The sequence below is a fragment of the Megalobrama amblycephala genome, linkage group LG9 (assembly GCF_018812025.1).
Source record: "Megalobrama amblycephala isolate DHTTF-2021 linkage group LG9, ASM1881202v1, whole genome shotgun sequence".
Lineage (NCBI taxonomy): Eukaryota > Metazoa > Chordata > Actinopteri > Cypriniformes > Xenocyprididae > Megalobrama > Megalobrama amblycephala.
In genome coordinates, this window is record NC_063052.1 from 22,368,842 (window position 1) to 22,384,326 (window position 15,485).

At 34.7% G+C, this 15,485-nt stretch overlaps 1 protein-coding gene across 2 annotated transcripts; it reads right to left on the reverse strand.

Annotated features, from left to right (window-relative positions):
- Positions 1 to 841: 841 nt before the first annotated feature.
- slc9a3.1 (solute carrier family 9 member A3, tandem duplicate 1) lies at positions 842 to 14,423 on the reverse strand. 2 transcript variants are annotated; one of them, XM_048202153.1, is made up of 17 exons: positions 13,885 to 14,423; positions 11,028 to 11,330; positions 10,603 to 10,763; positions 9,597 to 9,675; positions 9,328 to 9,505; positions 8,958 to 9,178; positions 8,222 to 8,424; positions 8,032 to 8,121; positions 7,258 to 7,328; positions 7,053 to 7,182; positions 6,685 to 6,848; positions 6,344 to 6,461; positions 6,087 to 6,254; positions 5,958 to 6,006; positions 2,758 to 2,829; positions 2,365 to 2,623; positions 842 to 2,292 (listed from the first exon to the last, which is right to left on the reverse strand). In XM_048202153.1, the coding sequence occupies exons 1-17, from the start codon at positions 14,108 to 14,110 to the stop codon at positions 2,274 to 2,276; spliced, it is 2,511 nt and encodes an 836-aa protein (XP_048058110.1). In that variant the 5' UTR covers positions 14,111 to 14,423; the 3' UTR covers positions 842 to 2,273. The 2 variants fall into 2 exon arrangements, with proteins under 2 accessions (XP_048058110.1, XP_048058111.1); XM_048202154.1 differs by lacking the exon at positions 13,885 to 14,423 and adding an exon at positions 11,917 to 12,183.
- Between the last annotated feature and the right edge of the window lie 1,062 nt (positions 14,424 to 15,485).

Consider the following 15,485-nt stretch of genomic DNA (forward strand, 5'->3'; position numbering starts at 1 on the left):
TTCTTTTTTTTTTTTGTATATTTGTTTACTGTGCAAGAAAGGAGTGTGTAGCTCAGTGTTATTAAACTGCCAAAGTCACTACCCCCAGTGGTGAACCATTGAAATTTTGAAACACAGTTATGATGTAACGAAGCCTCGTTTACTGAAATCACATGACTTTGGCAGTTTGATACGCTCTCCAAACCACTGATTCGAAACAAAAGATTCTTAAAGCTTCGAAGCTTCCTGAAGCAGTGTTTGAAATCGCCCATTACTAGATATTGTTGAATAAAGTCGTTTTTTCATAACATTAAGGTTCAATGACTGTAGTCACATGAACTGTTTTAAATATGTCTTTAGTAGCTTTTTGGGCATTGAAAGTGTTAATTATCTTGCTGGCAATCCAGGCCTCATTGAGCCATCGGATTTCATCAAAAAGATCTTCATTTGTGTTTTGAAGATGAAGTCTTAGAGGTGTGGAACGACATGAGGGTGAGTAAGAAATGACAGAATTTTAATTTTTGGGTGAACTAATCCTTTAAATGAATGGCAAATAACTGAAGTAAGTTTAAGTACTAAAATGACTAAATATGAAATAAAAATAAAACTGAATATAAATATAAAAAAAAAAATGATAAAAATTATCAAAGCATATAGCAAAATTTCTAAAACTTATTGAAAATATTTGAAAATGAACATATACAAATAAAAAAATAAACTGACAAATATTATAATGGTATATAACTATTAAAACAACACTGAAGTTTTTCCAGATTGTTATCCTTTCATAGACGTAAATAAAATTGTCATCGTAATCGTACAGATGTAGATGTAAGCAAGAATGTAACGTAGTAAGGTTAGATAAATAGAAATGTTGATAAATACTTTATTAATCCCATAAAAGAAAGTAAAATGCCCAGAGAAATGCATTATTTGAATGACAAGATAAAACCAATTGATTAAAAATATTTCCATGCACAGAGTTTATAACAATTACCACATCAGTCACAGACTAAAATACTAACACCTCCATTGATTTCTACAAGTTTCCAGAGGAATAAACACTCACTTGATATAATTATTTACTTAATACCTTCCATATTAATATACTTATCATATTGCAGTGCAGGGAAGAATGTGCCTTGCACAGGTGACATCACTGTAGTAAAGTGCCATTAAAAATTAAACCACAAGGTGAATCTTGAAAAAGACAAAATGGCTTTGCCCTCACTATATCAACATTATTGCACAAAATACATCCCTGTCTTCTCAACCTTTCCCCCTCAAACCATTTTGTTAAGAAATCAAATTAAATCAAACCTATGAAATACAAATTGTTTTGTGGTCTTTCTATAGGCTAGTGTACTCCTTCAGTAAAAGTTGACAAGAATACCCTTTCAGCAAATATACAGAATGCATTTAAAAACTGACTAGAAATAACAAGGTGAATATAATCTTTATGGATGTGATGTAAACTGAAGGTTATTGGCTATTTTAAAGGGGACCTATAATGCCCTTTTCCAAAGTCTTGATTTTGTTTTTGGGGTCTGCTAGAATAAGTTTTCATGCTTGAATGTTCAAAAGACATTATTTTTCACATATTTTACACCTCTCTTCAGAGGTCTGTCAGTAATGCTCTGTTTAGTTCCTTTCTCAGTGAAGTTCCTCTTTCCAAAAAGTGCAATGTGCTCTGCATTGGTCGGTTGGACCAGTGTGTTGTGATTGGTCAAACGCTTCCAGCGTGTTACGGAAATATCGCGCCGCTTGCCGCAACTGCAAGATTCAATACTCAACCAGGCCTTGCCCCTTTTTTGCACATGATTTGGGCGGGAGTTATTTAAATGTAGAATATTGTCTACAATATAAGACTACAATGGAGGTATTTCATGGGAGAAAGAGTGTTTACTGGTATAGAGAATAACTTCCTTTGGAGTGGACTTTGGACAGACCTTTTTCATGCTTAAACAGCAACATTATACACTAAAGAAAGAAAAGCATAATAAAACTTCTTCAAAGCCCATACTCCCTTTTTCCAATGGGAAACACAGGTAGAAAAATGTTTTGACAAACCATCATCCAGCTACTCTGCGCACACAGTAGTACATGAGTATGTTGCCCTAAATGGATCCTAAATTAGTGCTGGAAACATCCATGGTTTCATTCTTTCGGTGGGATTTCCTGCAGCAATTCGCCAGTTCCACCTCGTTTTGTAAATTGGAAATCTGTAGACAGTACGGGCACTGTCATGTCTGTGGATGTCCTTTGTGACATGCCGCCTAATCGTCCTGAAGTATCTAATCAAAGACTGGTCGTCTGTAGTCATAAATAAACATTGTCAGCAATAATTCATCTATTTTGTTGGTAAACAGTTGCATGTGTACTCACATTTCGTCATGGTCTCCTTGGGGCTGTTCCTCATTCTCCTCTAGAGATAAAGAAACATCAGCCATCAGGAAGGAGTCCGTGGAGCAGTTGCTGATCCTCATGGGTGCAAGACGCCGGAGTCTGTTGGGCGTCAAGGGCAGACGTCGCTGGGCCCTCTGGGAAGGTGCGACAGCCATGTCCGTCTCAGATTCCATTAGCCAGGGTGGGCTGTGAGTAGGAATGTCCACCTCTGGCATGAATGCTGGATTCTCTATGCCAGCTTTAATGAGATATGGAGGAAACATACACAAAGCTTTAGCTTCTTACTTTTGCAAATGTGTTTTTTTTAATGCTATTGTGTAGATTTATTGCTCTTTATTTACAAAGCAACATCTTTTCAGACCCTTTTCTTACCTCCAGGTGTATATGTGCCTCTCATGAAAGTATTATTCACAGCACCAGTCTCACTACCCACAGCACTGTCAACTAAGAATACAAAAATATGTTTAGTCAAAAACCAAATTAATAAATGAATTAAGGAAATATGCCATTGTTAATGTAAAGGGCCTTTTACTTGAATACCATGAATACCATGTTGGGGAGGTTTATATTTGGTATTTTATAACTACAATTTTTCATTTAAAATTTTTTTATTTATTCAGTTTATTTTATTATATTCCAGTGCATATATTTGAAAATAAATTCATATTTTTAAAAAAAAAAAAAAATACATAAATGTATTAATTTGTTTGTTGACAAAATCTGAAAATGTAATTTAAATGTTAAATATGTATCTTTTTATTTATATACTAATATATGTATGTATATATTGATATTTTATTATTTAAATGAAATAGTTTCATAAATTTTTTATATATTTATTGCTCATTTAAATATGATATATATATCATGACATACATATCTATCAACTCTCTAAAGATTTTAGCACGGTAATGGATATGACAATGTTAAGTGTATTTGGTCTGGGCGGAATAGATCTGCTACAGTGCTGCTGCTGATTATTGCTGTGTTGTAGATTATTTCTGCTGCTGCTGCAGTGCAAGTACAAAAACGTGCTACTGGTAAAACATACACCGATACGTTGTTGTGAATATGTAAGCCATACTGCTGCTGAACAAATAGCATATATCAATTACCCATAGCAGATCTATACAGGTGGAGCTGGGGAAGTTGGAGGGTTTTAGACAAACTCTGAAAGTGCTCTGCAACTGATATAGTGACTGATAACAAGCCATTTAAATGTTGTGAGCATATATATATGTATATGTAAGTATGTACAGTCAAACCAAAATTTATTCAGACACCTTGAACATTTCATTCATTAATACAGTTTATTCACTATATCTTAAAAAATGGTAATAAAATATGACAAGATCTCAGAGTTAAATTGTGTCAGAAAAAATTATCTTAATTATGTCAGATAACACTTAAGCAAAACATGGTCAGGTCAAAGTGTCTTAATAATTTTTTCACAGTTTACTTTATTTTGCTATCCTCACTTACATAAATTAACTATAGTGTCCTGCACCCACTAGAAAAAATACATAAAAAATGTCTGAATAATTTTTGGTTTGACTGTATATATATATATATATATATATATATATATATATACACACACATAGTTCTGTCATGAAACTCTTGATGGCTTAAAGGGTTAGTTCACCCAAAAATAAAAATAATGTCATTTATTACTCACCCTCATGTCGTTCTACACCCATAAGACCTTTGTTCATCTTCGGAACACAAATTAAGATATTTTTAACTAAAGGTGCCCAAGAATGCTTTTTCACAAGATGTAATATAAGTCTAAGGTGTCTGTGAAGTTTCAGCTCAAAATACCCCATAGATTTTTTTAAATTAATTTTTTTAACTGCCTATTTTGGGGCATCATTAACTATGCACTGATTTTTTCAGCGCGCCGCCCCTTTAATTCGCGTGCTCCCTGCCACACGAGCTCTCGATTATATTACAGCACATTTACAAAGTTCACACAGCTAATATAACCCTCAAATGGATCTTTACAATATGTTCGTCATGCATGCTGTATGCATGCTTCGAATTATGTGAGTATAGTATTTATTTTGATGTTTATATTTGATTCTCTATGAGTTTGAGGCTGTGGTCCGTGGCTAACGGTTAATGCTACACTGTTGGAGAGATTTATAAAGAATGAAGTTGTGTTTATGAATTATACAGACTGCAAGTGTTTAAAAATGAAAATAGCGACGACTCTTGTCTCCGTGAATTCAGTAAGAAACGATGGTAACTTTAACCTCATTTAACAGTACATTAGCAACATGCTAACGAAACATTTAGAAAGACAATTTACAAATATCACTAAAAATATCATGCTATCATGGATCATGTCAGTTATTATTGCTCCATCTGCCATTTTCGCTGTTGTTCTTGCTTACCTAGTCTGATGATTCACCTGTGCAGATCCAGACATTACTGGCTGCCCTTGTCTAATGCCTTTCATAATGTTGGGAACATGGGCTGGCATATGCAAATATTGGGGTGTACACCCCGACTGTTACGTAACAGTCGGTATTATGTTGAGATCTGCGTGTTTTCTGGAAGTCTTTTAAACAAATGAGATTTACATAAGAAAGAGAAAGCAATGGAGTTTGAAACTCAATGTATGTCTTTACCATGTAATGAACTCTTATTATTCAACTATGCTGAGGTAAATTCAAATTTTGAATCTAGGGCACCTTTAAATCTGATGGCTCAGTGAGGCCTGCATAGACAGCAATGATACTTCCTCTCTCAAGATCCATAAAGGTACTAAAAACATATTTAAATCAGTTCATGTGAGTGCGGTGGTTCTACCTTAATATTATAAAGCGAACAAAATAAAGACTTCTTAACAATATCTAGTGATGGCCGTTTTCATAACACTGCTTCTTGAAGTTTCAGAGTTTTACGAATCAAATCAGTGGATCGGAGCACCAAAGTCATGTGATTTCAGCAGTTTGGCGGTTTTTTTGATATGCGATCCAAATCACTAATTTGACTCAAAAGATTCATAACACTCTGAAGCAGTGTTTTGAAATCGGCCATCACTAGATATTGTTAAAAAGTCGTAATTTTGTTTGTTTTTTTTGGCACACAAAAAATATTCTTGTCGCTTTATAATATTAAGATAGAACCACTGTACTCACATGAACTGATTTAAATATGTTTTTACATTTATGGATCTTGAGAGAGGAAGTACCATTCTATGCAGACCTTGCTGAGCCATCAGATTTCATCAAAAATATCTTAATTTGTGTTCCGAAGATGAGTGTAGAAAGACATGAGGGTGAGTAATAAATGACACTATTTTCATTTTTGGGTGAACAAACCCTTTAACGCAAGCTGATGATGCTTACAATGTTAACTATATATATATATATATATATATATATATATATATATATAATGTTGTTGTAAGGATCATGAATATATTTAAAAACAGATTCATTAATTCATTTATTCATTCACATTTATTTATTCATTCATTTTTTTAAATGAATAAAAAAAATATAAAAAAATTATAAAGTGTCATAAATCTTAATAGATGATGCTAATAAATACAATATTGTTACCTTCATCTCCATATAGATGGTCTGCGCCCTCTGGGTGTCCATTAGTCATCTGAAAATATGTATATATTTTGAAGTGCAATCCTATAATTTACTGATTTTGTTGAAAGAGACGTCATGAAGGTCTAATACCTGATGCTCCTTCTTGTGGTGCTTTGTGATCTTTTTGGCAGGGTTGACACCCGTCTTAGCAGATTTGAAGGACTCGAGGCGGCTCCTCATGGTCCTTTGGAAGATCTCCTGTACCTCGTATTCACTCTGGTTGATGCCGAAGTGGCTGCGACTGTATTTGTGACGGTGCTGCTCAGAAAGAGAGGAACAGATAAGACAAATGAGATGCAAACCATATGCATGTGTGTGAATGTGTGTTGGAGAAGAGCAATTCATACATGCTTTCTGCTCCTGTACAGGTGCTGCTGTAGAAGATGATGGGCATTGGTGTCTTCCACCGCATTCTTCCTGTCTTGCCCATGGATGTCCAGGGATATCGAGGGAATAGTGTCTTTTCTACTCAACAAGGGACAAAACAATCTTAATTATTGCCACGTCTTGCCACCTCGGAACTTATTTGTCAAATTTCAGCACTTTGTGCATGTAAACCCTGGCAAAGATTCTTAGTCCCATATGTAGATCTGATTATTTCCTCTCCTTCATTAGTAATAACTGTTTTATGATCAACATTGATTAAGTAATGATGTTTAAATGCTTTCAACATAGTCAGTGCACTTACACAATGGAGGTTACTGAATTATTTTCGATTCCAAACTCGCAATTTGACATATCAACCATTATATCAGGCATCACATCTGCAAATTCTGAATCAAATTGTTTTTTGAAATCTATGTTGGCTGCTTCATCACTACGAATGAAGGCCAGAGAACCTTGGCGTTCACCCTACATGAAGAAAGAAAGAGGTTACATATATATTTCATGATCTTTATTGTTGACAGTCACAGTACTGAAGCAAAGGTGTATTGCAATGCAATTTGCTGTGCTTGTAAATGAAACTATTGCAAACTTTGTTGTAAAAGGAAATACACGCAGTTTGAGATAAAAAGATAATATTATGCGATATTTGAAGCCGGTCTATGATCTCACCTCACTGACGTAGTTTATAGCGTCCTCAAGATTGAGTTTGTGGAAGATACTAAAGAGGTAGTCTTTGTTTTTTCTGGCCTTAGGTTTCATCAATATCCTGCTGATATACATCTCCTCAAACCTCTTCCAACTGAGAGAGAGTATTATTAACACATTTCATTTATATTAATATTTGAGGTTATTCACAGAAGCGAGGAAAACATACCCTCTCGTCCACCAGTTATCTCCTATACGGCCACAAATGTCCTCCACTGCTGCTAGTATGTGGTCAAATGCCTATGAAGACACCATAAAAATAGTCAAACATGACTAATAAAAAAATACATCTTATTTTATAAAACATTTAGTTTGTAAAATGAACACATAAAATGAAATAATAAATATATAATATATAAATACATCATAAATTAAATTATCATAAAATAAACCTGTATATAAATAAAATAAAATAAACATCATAAAATAAACCTGCATATACCTGTATATCTCATGCAAGACGGGGAGGAAGAAAGATCTTTCTGAAGATCTTATATTAGTTGTTTTCATGCCTTTTGCACATTGCACCATTTCATGCTTTTCATCTTCAGTAAGATCTTTCTTCCTCCCCATATTGCATGAGAACTGTGACTTGGTAAATAACATGGAACAACCTCTAACTAGGGTTTCCATTTACCTAAGTAGACCTGGCAAATTATTTTGTCTGAGATTGATACCAGTTATCTAAAAAGACATGGTAAATAAGCAAACAAACACTTTCTTAGAAAAACTAAAATCTGAATGTTTATTGTACTGAAATCCTATTGATATGTCACTTGCATAATAATTTGGAACACAGTGTGTATATATATAAATAAATGTAAATGTAAATGTAAATATAAATATAAATATAAATACATTACTAAATTTGAATATTTAAATTATACTTAAACAAACTAATAAATAAATGATGTTGGCATAATTGCCAGTTAGCAATAGTTACCCTATTGTTCAGTTTCTCAACAAGTTTCAAGTCAGAATGAGCTGCTCTTTTGACCTTGAGCCACTGAACCAATGGCTTCATTGTGATTCCCTAAAAATAAACACACATTATTTAACTACAGGACATTAAAAAAATAATCCAAGCATTTTGAGTCTCATAATTATTATAAGAGTGGCGGATGGGGTTATACCTGAAGAATGACAGTGAAATACACCACAATGAGTGTGGTACTAATCATCAGATTCTTCTCTGGGATCTTGTTTTCGTCTAGCATGGCTGCTAGTCCATACGCCACTGCCCCCCGCAGGCCACCGTAGCTCATTACAACCTGGTCAATGAGCTCGATGGGAACCAATCTGAACTTGTTTAACATCCAGGTAAACAAGAAAACACCTGCAAATATAGAACAAACATTCCCAAATATGTCATTAAAACATATATCAAAGACTCAAACTTTGAAACAGGACACCTTGTCTATTTTAGAAAGGGTTTTTTTAAAATGTAAATGTCTGTATTTTAATTGTTCTATCATTCTCTGAGATTATAACTAAGATATGAATTTACTATTAAAATGACTTGACCACACTATAAAAAATAATTGTTGGTTTACCTGGTTGCCTTAAAATTTTAATACAATGTTAATACAAAGTTAATACAATGAAGACAACTGGTTTAATCAACAGAAACTCAAACTACACTGTAAAAAAGAATTGTTGGTTTAACTTAAAAAAGTAAGTTACCTGGCTGCCTTAAACGTTTGAGTTCAATAAAATTAAAAAATTGAGTTTATACAATGAAGACGATTGGTTTAATCAACAGAAACCAAAATATTATGTTATCTGAACTACATTACCACTGTGGAACCTTTTTATATATACTAAAAAAAACAAAACTGTGATTTGAGGTGTTTTTTTAACTGCACATACCTATGATCCTGTAGATAATGATGAAGAGGAGAGTGAGGAGAATGAAACCTGTGTTCCAAACCCATATCTCCTTATCGATGGCTGTAATGCCCAAGAATAGAAAGATCATGGTTTCTGAGCCATTCGCAAGCACCTTCATAGCATGTCGAACTGTTGTGACCGATTTCTCATCCATGTTGGCGTTCACATATTTCTGACAGCAGACACCACAGAAAGTGATCCTGTGACACAGAAAGCCGTTTCTTTTTCAAGAGCTGCTGAATTAATTGCTTGAGACATTATGCATTGAGTCTGAATTCCTGCAGTAGGAATAGTACAACTGGTGCTCTATTATTCCCAAACTCTCTATATGTGTTCAAGAGACTCTTACGAAAGTATAGCAGAGAGGGAGAGCATCTCTGCTGTCAGGTAAGCCAGGTATCCCACCACAAAGACAAAGCCAGCTTCGATGATCTGAATGTGTTTGGTGCATCTGGTCAGCAGGGACAGCAGGATGGCAAACACAACGCCAAGAAACGAGCCTCCAAATGCCACCACAACAAATGAAACTATAGGAATACAAAAATGTTGAAGTCGAAAAAGTTAAATGAATGGTTATTATTATGTTTTCATAAATTTGTATGAGGTGTGGATTCATACCTATGCCCTTAAAAATCTCTCCGGCATCAATCATTGGGCCTCCAAGAGCAACAAAAGCGTCAAATACATTGTAAAGCACCTACAAAAAAGAGACAAAAAAGCTCCATGAACAATGTATAAATAACGTTTTGTACTTACGTTTTGAGAACATTATTAAAGACCCGATTACTTTGAATTAACTTTCTATTAAAGGGTTATTTCACCCAAAAATGAAAATTCTGTCATTAATTACTCACCCTCATGTCATTTCACACCCGTAAGACCTTCATTCATCTTCAGAGCACAAATTAAGATATTTTTGATGACATCCAAGAGGTATATGACTCATCCATAGACAGCAATTTAACCAACACTTTCAAGGTCCAGAAAGGTACTAAAGACAACGTTAAAAAAGTCGTCGTGATTGCAGTGGATCAACCTTAATTTTATAATGCGACGAGAATACTTTTTGTGCACAAAAACAAAACAAAAATAACGACTCTTCTCTTCGCTGTCATTATCCTTATGTAGTTGCCGAGCTGATCACATGAGCAGCACGACAAATGCATGTAATGCTAACGCAGGAGCCGGCCAATAATGAATCGGCGTTCTAACATAGAACCTGGAAGAGCTGGACGTCAACAACATATGAGAATGACACAGAAGTTTTTGAATTTGTTTTGAAATTGTTGAATAAAGTTGTTACTTTTGTTTTGTTTCGGCGCACAAAAGTATTCTCGTCGCTTTATAAAATTAAGGTTGAACCACTGCAATCACGTCGACTGTTTTAACAATGTCTTTATTACCTTTCTGGACCTTGAAAGTGTTGATTATATTGCTGTCTATGGACAAGTCATATACCTTTTCGATTTCATCAAAAATATCTTAATTTGTGTGAGAGAATTTTTCCAGAACGTTAGCTTAAGTTCTGACAATGTTCCTTGTCTGCAGGGATTACGTAAATTGATAAATATACTATTTGAGCCTAATGGCATTTACAGTTTTTTTTTAGGAAATTAATACTCACCACTGTGACGCCATCATTGAGCAGAGACTCTCCAAACACCAAGATAAAGAGCACCTCGTTCACATGCACTTCCTCAAACACGGCAATCACAGCCACAGGATCCACCGCAGCTATTAAACTACCAAACAAAAGGAACTGCAGGAGACCGATGTCCAAGTTACCTGATGATTAAAGAAACTGTCAAATTAATTCAGTATTCTCTATAATGGCGTGTATATATACCAACCCAACGCCACTGAATTGATAATTGCAGACTATGCAGGGCATATTTGCCCTTGAGGGTCAACAAAGGCTTTACAGTATATCCTTGTTTTGTTAGAAGAATTAAGCATGCGTGATCTATGCAAAAGGCACACAATGTGCACTAAATTACATGCAGATCAGCAGAACAGTGAGAATGCAGAAAATCACAGTATTGAATTTACCCATCACTCCGGCCTCATAGCAGCCCCAAAGAGAGAGGCCTACTGCAGCTGCGTTCCAGCATGTTCCGAAGATGGCGTAAATGAGAATGGCACCCAGGTTGCTGAAAAATAGCTTGTTGGGCATAAAGTAACTTGCATCCAAGATGATCTGGGGCAGCAAGTAGAAGAAGAAAGTGGTAGGAAGCAGTTTGAAAGTCTGTGCCTTGTCTGCTCCCCAGACGATTCCTCCCAAAATAAAGCCCACAATGATGAGCAGACCACTCTCTGGGAACATACTGATGACATGATGGTTTAGTTCAATCACTAGATACAGAGAGAGAGACAGAGAGAGAACAGATGACAACTTTACAGAAGAATATATATATATATATATATATATATATATATATATATATATATATTCCAGTTTCCTAGGCCAGGGGCAGGTTGAAGCACTCAGGATAGATGGCCAGTCCATCACAGGGCTCTCTCTCTCACACACACAGGCAATTCTGACTGCCCAGTTCACCTAACCTGCATGTCTTTAGACTGTGGGGGAAACCGGAGTACCTGGAGGAAACTCACGCTGATATATGCCGCCCATATATGTAGTTTTGCGTTTGGTGAGCTAATAAAATATTAAAATTCAGTCAAATCAATATTTTGTGTACAGTTAATTATAACATCCAGTATCGTGGACTCGCTCTCTCTTGTTTCATACAAACGCTGCTGCTGCCATTTTGCACTTTTGTTTTGTACTCTGTTGGATTATAAGATAACAAACAGGTATGATTTTAAAACAGTTTAATCTCAGACCAATATCTCTTATCCCCATAATTATTTATGTGGCGAAATGCCGTTTAATAAGTGGTGTGACTGTACCGTATATCCCTTAAATGTTTGAACTTACCGCGCGCTAGCAACTGCTCTCTCCGCCGAAGCTTTGCGTTTAAAGAGCTAATAATATTTCGACTCAGATCAAAATTTTGGGTCTGATTATTTTACGTGGCAAGTAGCCGTGTAATAAGGGGGATAATGAACAGCCAGCCAGTTGTTATCTCAGAAAAAAACTCCTTCAGGCTGATGCAGGTTTATTCTGAGATAACAACAGGCTGGATGTAGCCTACATTATCCCATTGCAAAGCATTCATTTGAAGTATATAAGACTTAAAGTTTCTCATGGCTAAAGCCAATCATGAGAAACATAATCTTTATATATATATATATATATATATATACAGTCAAACCAAAAATTTGATATTTTTTATTTATATATTTTTACTAGTGCAGGACAGTATAGTTAATTTATGTAAGTGAGGAAAGCAAAATAAAGTAAACTGTGACATATTATACCCAAAAATTCTTCATACAGTGGACTATCAGTAAAACTGATAAACATTTGGAACCAAAAATTATTCAGACACTTTGACCTGACCATGTTTTGCTTAAGTGTTATCTGACATAATTAAGAAATTCTGACACAGTTTAACTCTGAGATCTTGTCATATTTTATACCATTTTTTTAAACTATAGTGAATAAACTGTATTAATGAATTAAATATTCAAGGTGTCTAAATAATTTTGGTTTGAATATATATATATGATTTACATGATTTCCTTTGGCCATGAGAAACTTTAATTCTTTTATACTTCAGATATACTTTTATACTTTTGTAGTCAAGATGTGGATTGGGTTAATATTATTAGGCCTATTATTATAATTATTCAATGTTTTTTGGGGCATCTCAGATTATCCAAGAGTTCATATGGCGTCCATTATATTTACAATTTGTAAATTTAAAATGATGTAAAATTTATAGTTACATTTGCATGTATGCATTTGGAAGATGATCTTTACCCAGATGATATGCATCACAAATCAAAGTGCAAGTATTTTCTTTCTTTTTTTCAAAAAATGGTTGAATATCATTTGTAATTAGATGTATATTTGAACTAAATAATTCATGATTATCATACTCAGGTTGGAAGCTTAATTCTTATTTTATTTTATTTTTTTAAATGATCTTTTTCTTAATATAATCCTTGTGCAACTCTTTTTCCTCTTTGTTCCACATTTTTAAGCTAATTTTGATTAAACAGGGAAGAAGAACCAATCCCAAAAATGTAAGGAAGAAAAGATACTGCATCTGTGAACAGTTTATATCACTCCATATTGATAACAGAAGGAGGGTAAGAATACCAGTACTAACCATGTTATTCACAAGCCTCATTCTACATAATAAACCCTTTACATGAGTAGCAATGTGCGTGAAATGTTATTTCACGTGAATCGCTGAGCTTTTGCAGGACTGCTGTTGTGCTCTGTTTGCAGTTGTCAAGTTACACAGTATTGTTTCTATACTTCCTAGTACAAGGTTTTCATCAAGAGATCATCTTCCTTTCTCAGAACTCAACTGAATTGAAATTCAACCTCTCATTAAAGTATGACATCAACTTTAGAACAAACTCTTTAATTCATTCATGAGGAAAACCACTGATGTCTCTAACTATATTATATATTGTATGCAAGCCTTCAAATACGTAACACAACAAATTTTATTTCTTACTTGTTAATTGTCAATCAAATTGGACTTTTATATCAAAGATTGCTTTACTCCGTTCTCTGAACATTCAGAATGTTTTTTCGGTTATGCTAACATTAAGGGAATACATTTATCATTTTGTTTGCATTATGGGAATGTTACTTTTGAAAGCTCTCTGGACATTCTGAAACAAGTAAAAAATCAACATTATTAAAGACCAGATGACTATGAACAAACATTCTATTAATGTTATGAAGAATATTTATTCACAACTTTTAGAAAATCTTTACGTTAGCCAAAAATCTGAGAATGTTCCCTGCTGGGAAGATACATACCTGAGAGTTTAGCCAATGCAGCCACAAATACCCAAACTATGACCAGATATGGGGTCTGAACATGATGCCATTTAAATGTGACTATTGGAAGTCCAGTGAGATTCGCTTCCTGTTGATGAGGATTCTCGACCACATCTGAATTTCCGCTTAGTCCTTGGATCAAAGGGTTAACAAAACACACCAGGAAAACTGCCCTCAGCAGGCAGAGGTAAGTAGAGCTCGGCATTGCGACAGATGACTGATAAAGATGCACTTATAGTACCATTCTCATCTCCAGACTGTGTGTACTATAGTTGTCCTTCACTGAATCTCACAATCCTGTGCATTAGAGGTTCCCAATGAGCTTGACTGTCCTGAAGTGCAAAGTTCATGGAGAGACAAAGTATTGCAGTTTCCCCTTTTAGTTAGTTTTCTTGTAAATCTGCAGTCATTTTCAAAGTTTATCCCTCTCTAGGTGACTTGGTAGTGTTTCCATCAGTTGTCCCTCTGTGTTTGTGCTCCCGAGAGCAGTGGTTCAGTGTAAGAGCGTAATAAGAGTAGTGCTGAAACCTCTAGTCAGCCTTTAATTTGTTACACAGAAAGGGGGCTGAGATCTACGTCACTGGACTGTTACTCTGTCACGTTTTTGATGATTACTCTTTCTGCTTCCGTTGAAAAGTTTTACACTGGTTAGTGTTCAGCCAACTTTAACAGACCGTACTACTTCATTGTTAAGTCGAAGACTTTTAGCACATGTTTTGGTGCAAATAGTCTACACCATGTTCATTGAAAATTGCATTGTGAGGCTTCCTAAATACTACAAAAAGTTGTTGAGTACATTTTATTAAAGTATGTTTCAAACAATGGTTGGCTTATCCTTATTTAGACCCATTTGAGGGATTGTTTTGCCAAAAATGAAAATATGTCATTGTTTACTCACCCTCATGTCATTCTAAACCTGTATGATTTTCTTTCTTAATTTCTTTTGAGTAAACTTTTACCTCATTATATAAATTTACTAAATTCATTTAATATTTATAAGGATGCTAAACCATCCTGTTTTGTGAAATCATATTGCTGACTTCCGATGGTTTTAGTATATGTTAAAAAAAAAAAAAAAAAAAAAGTTTCCACACATTTTTAGTTAAACTGTTACTTTATTTGGCCCTGTCTGAATGTGACGTAAAAAAAGGAAGTGATCGGTACGGCCTGTACCCATGCGTGTGTGTTGGCTTTAATCGTAGATCCTGGGATGACAGCTGTACTACCTACTGAACTGAAAAATAAGTGGAAAGGCTGAAGGCAAAACAACACAACCTCCCCTTGGAACTCTATTAAAAGTGAAACGTTTAACACTTATTCCAAATTTTTTTATATTATCTACAAAGGCCATTGACACAATAAATCTCCACTTTTATAGTCGCTGTAAATTGAGTAAATACAGTATTTTTACTGCTTAGTTTATACGTTCCTTTATGTCCTGCTGTGTGTTTAATAAGTGAGGGTTTATGGGAAATTGTTCTGTTTTGAGGGTTTATGAGTGTTTTGTGTGTTTGTTCAAATCCTGCTCTGTGATTTTTACATTTTTTTCTCTGTAATGATTTACTAAACATGCTTTCTGC

What these genes read in the sequence shown, in the direction of transcription:
- slc9a3.1 (XM_048202153.1), bottom strand. Translation starts at nt 14,110, where the DNA reads ATGCCGAGCTCTACTTACCTCTGCCTGCTGAGGGCAGTTTTCCTGGTG. An exon ending in CATTATCTACAGGATCATAG is followed by an intron (nt 8,425 to 8,957) that starts GTATGTGCAGTT and finishes CTATATTTGCAG; the next exon opens with GTGTTTTCTTGTTTACCTGG. An exon ending in GATAACTGGTGGACGAGAGG is followed by an intron (nt 7,183 to 7,257) that starts GTATGTTTTCCT and finishes ACTCTCTCTCAG; the next exon opens with TTGGAAGAGGTTTGAGGAGA.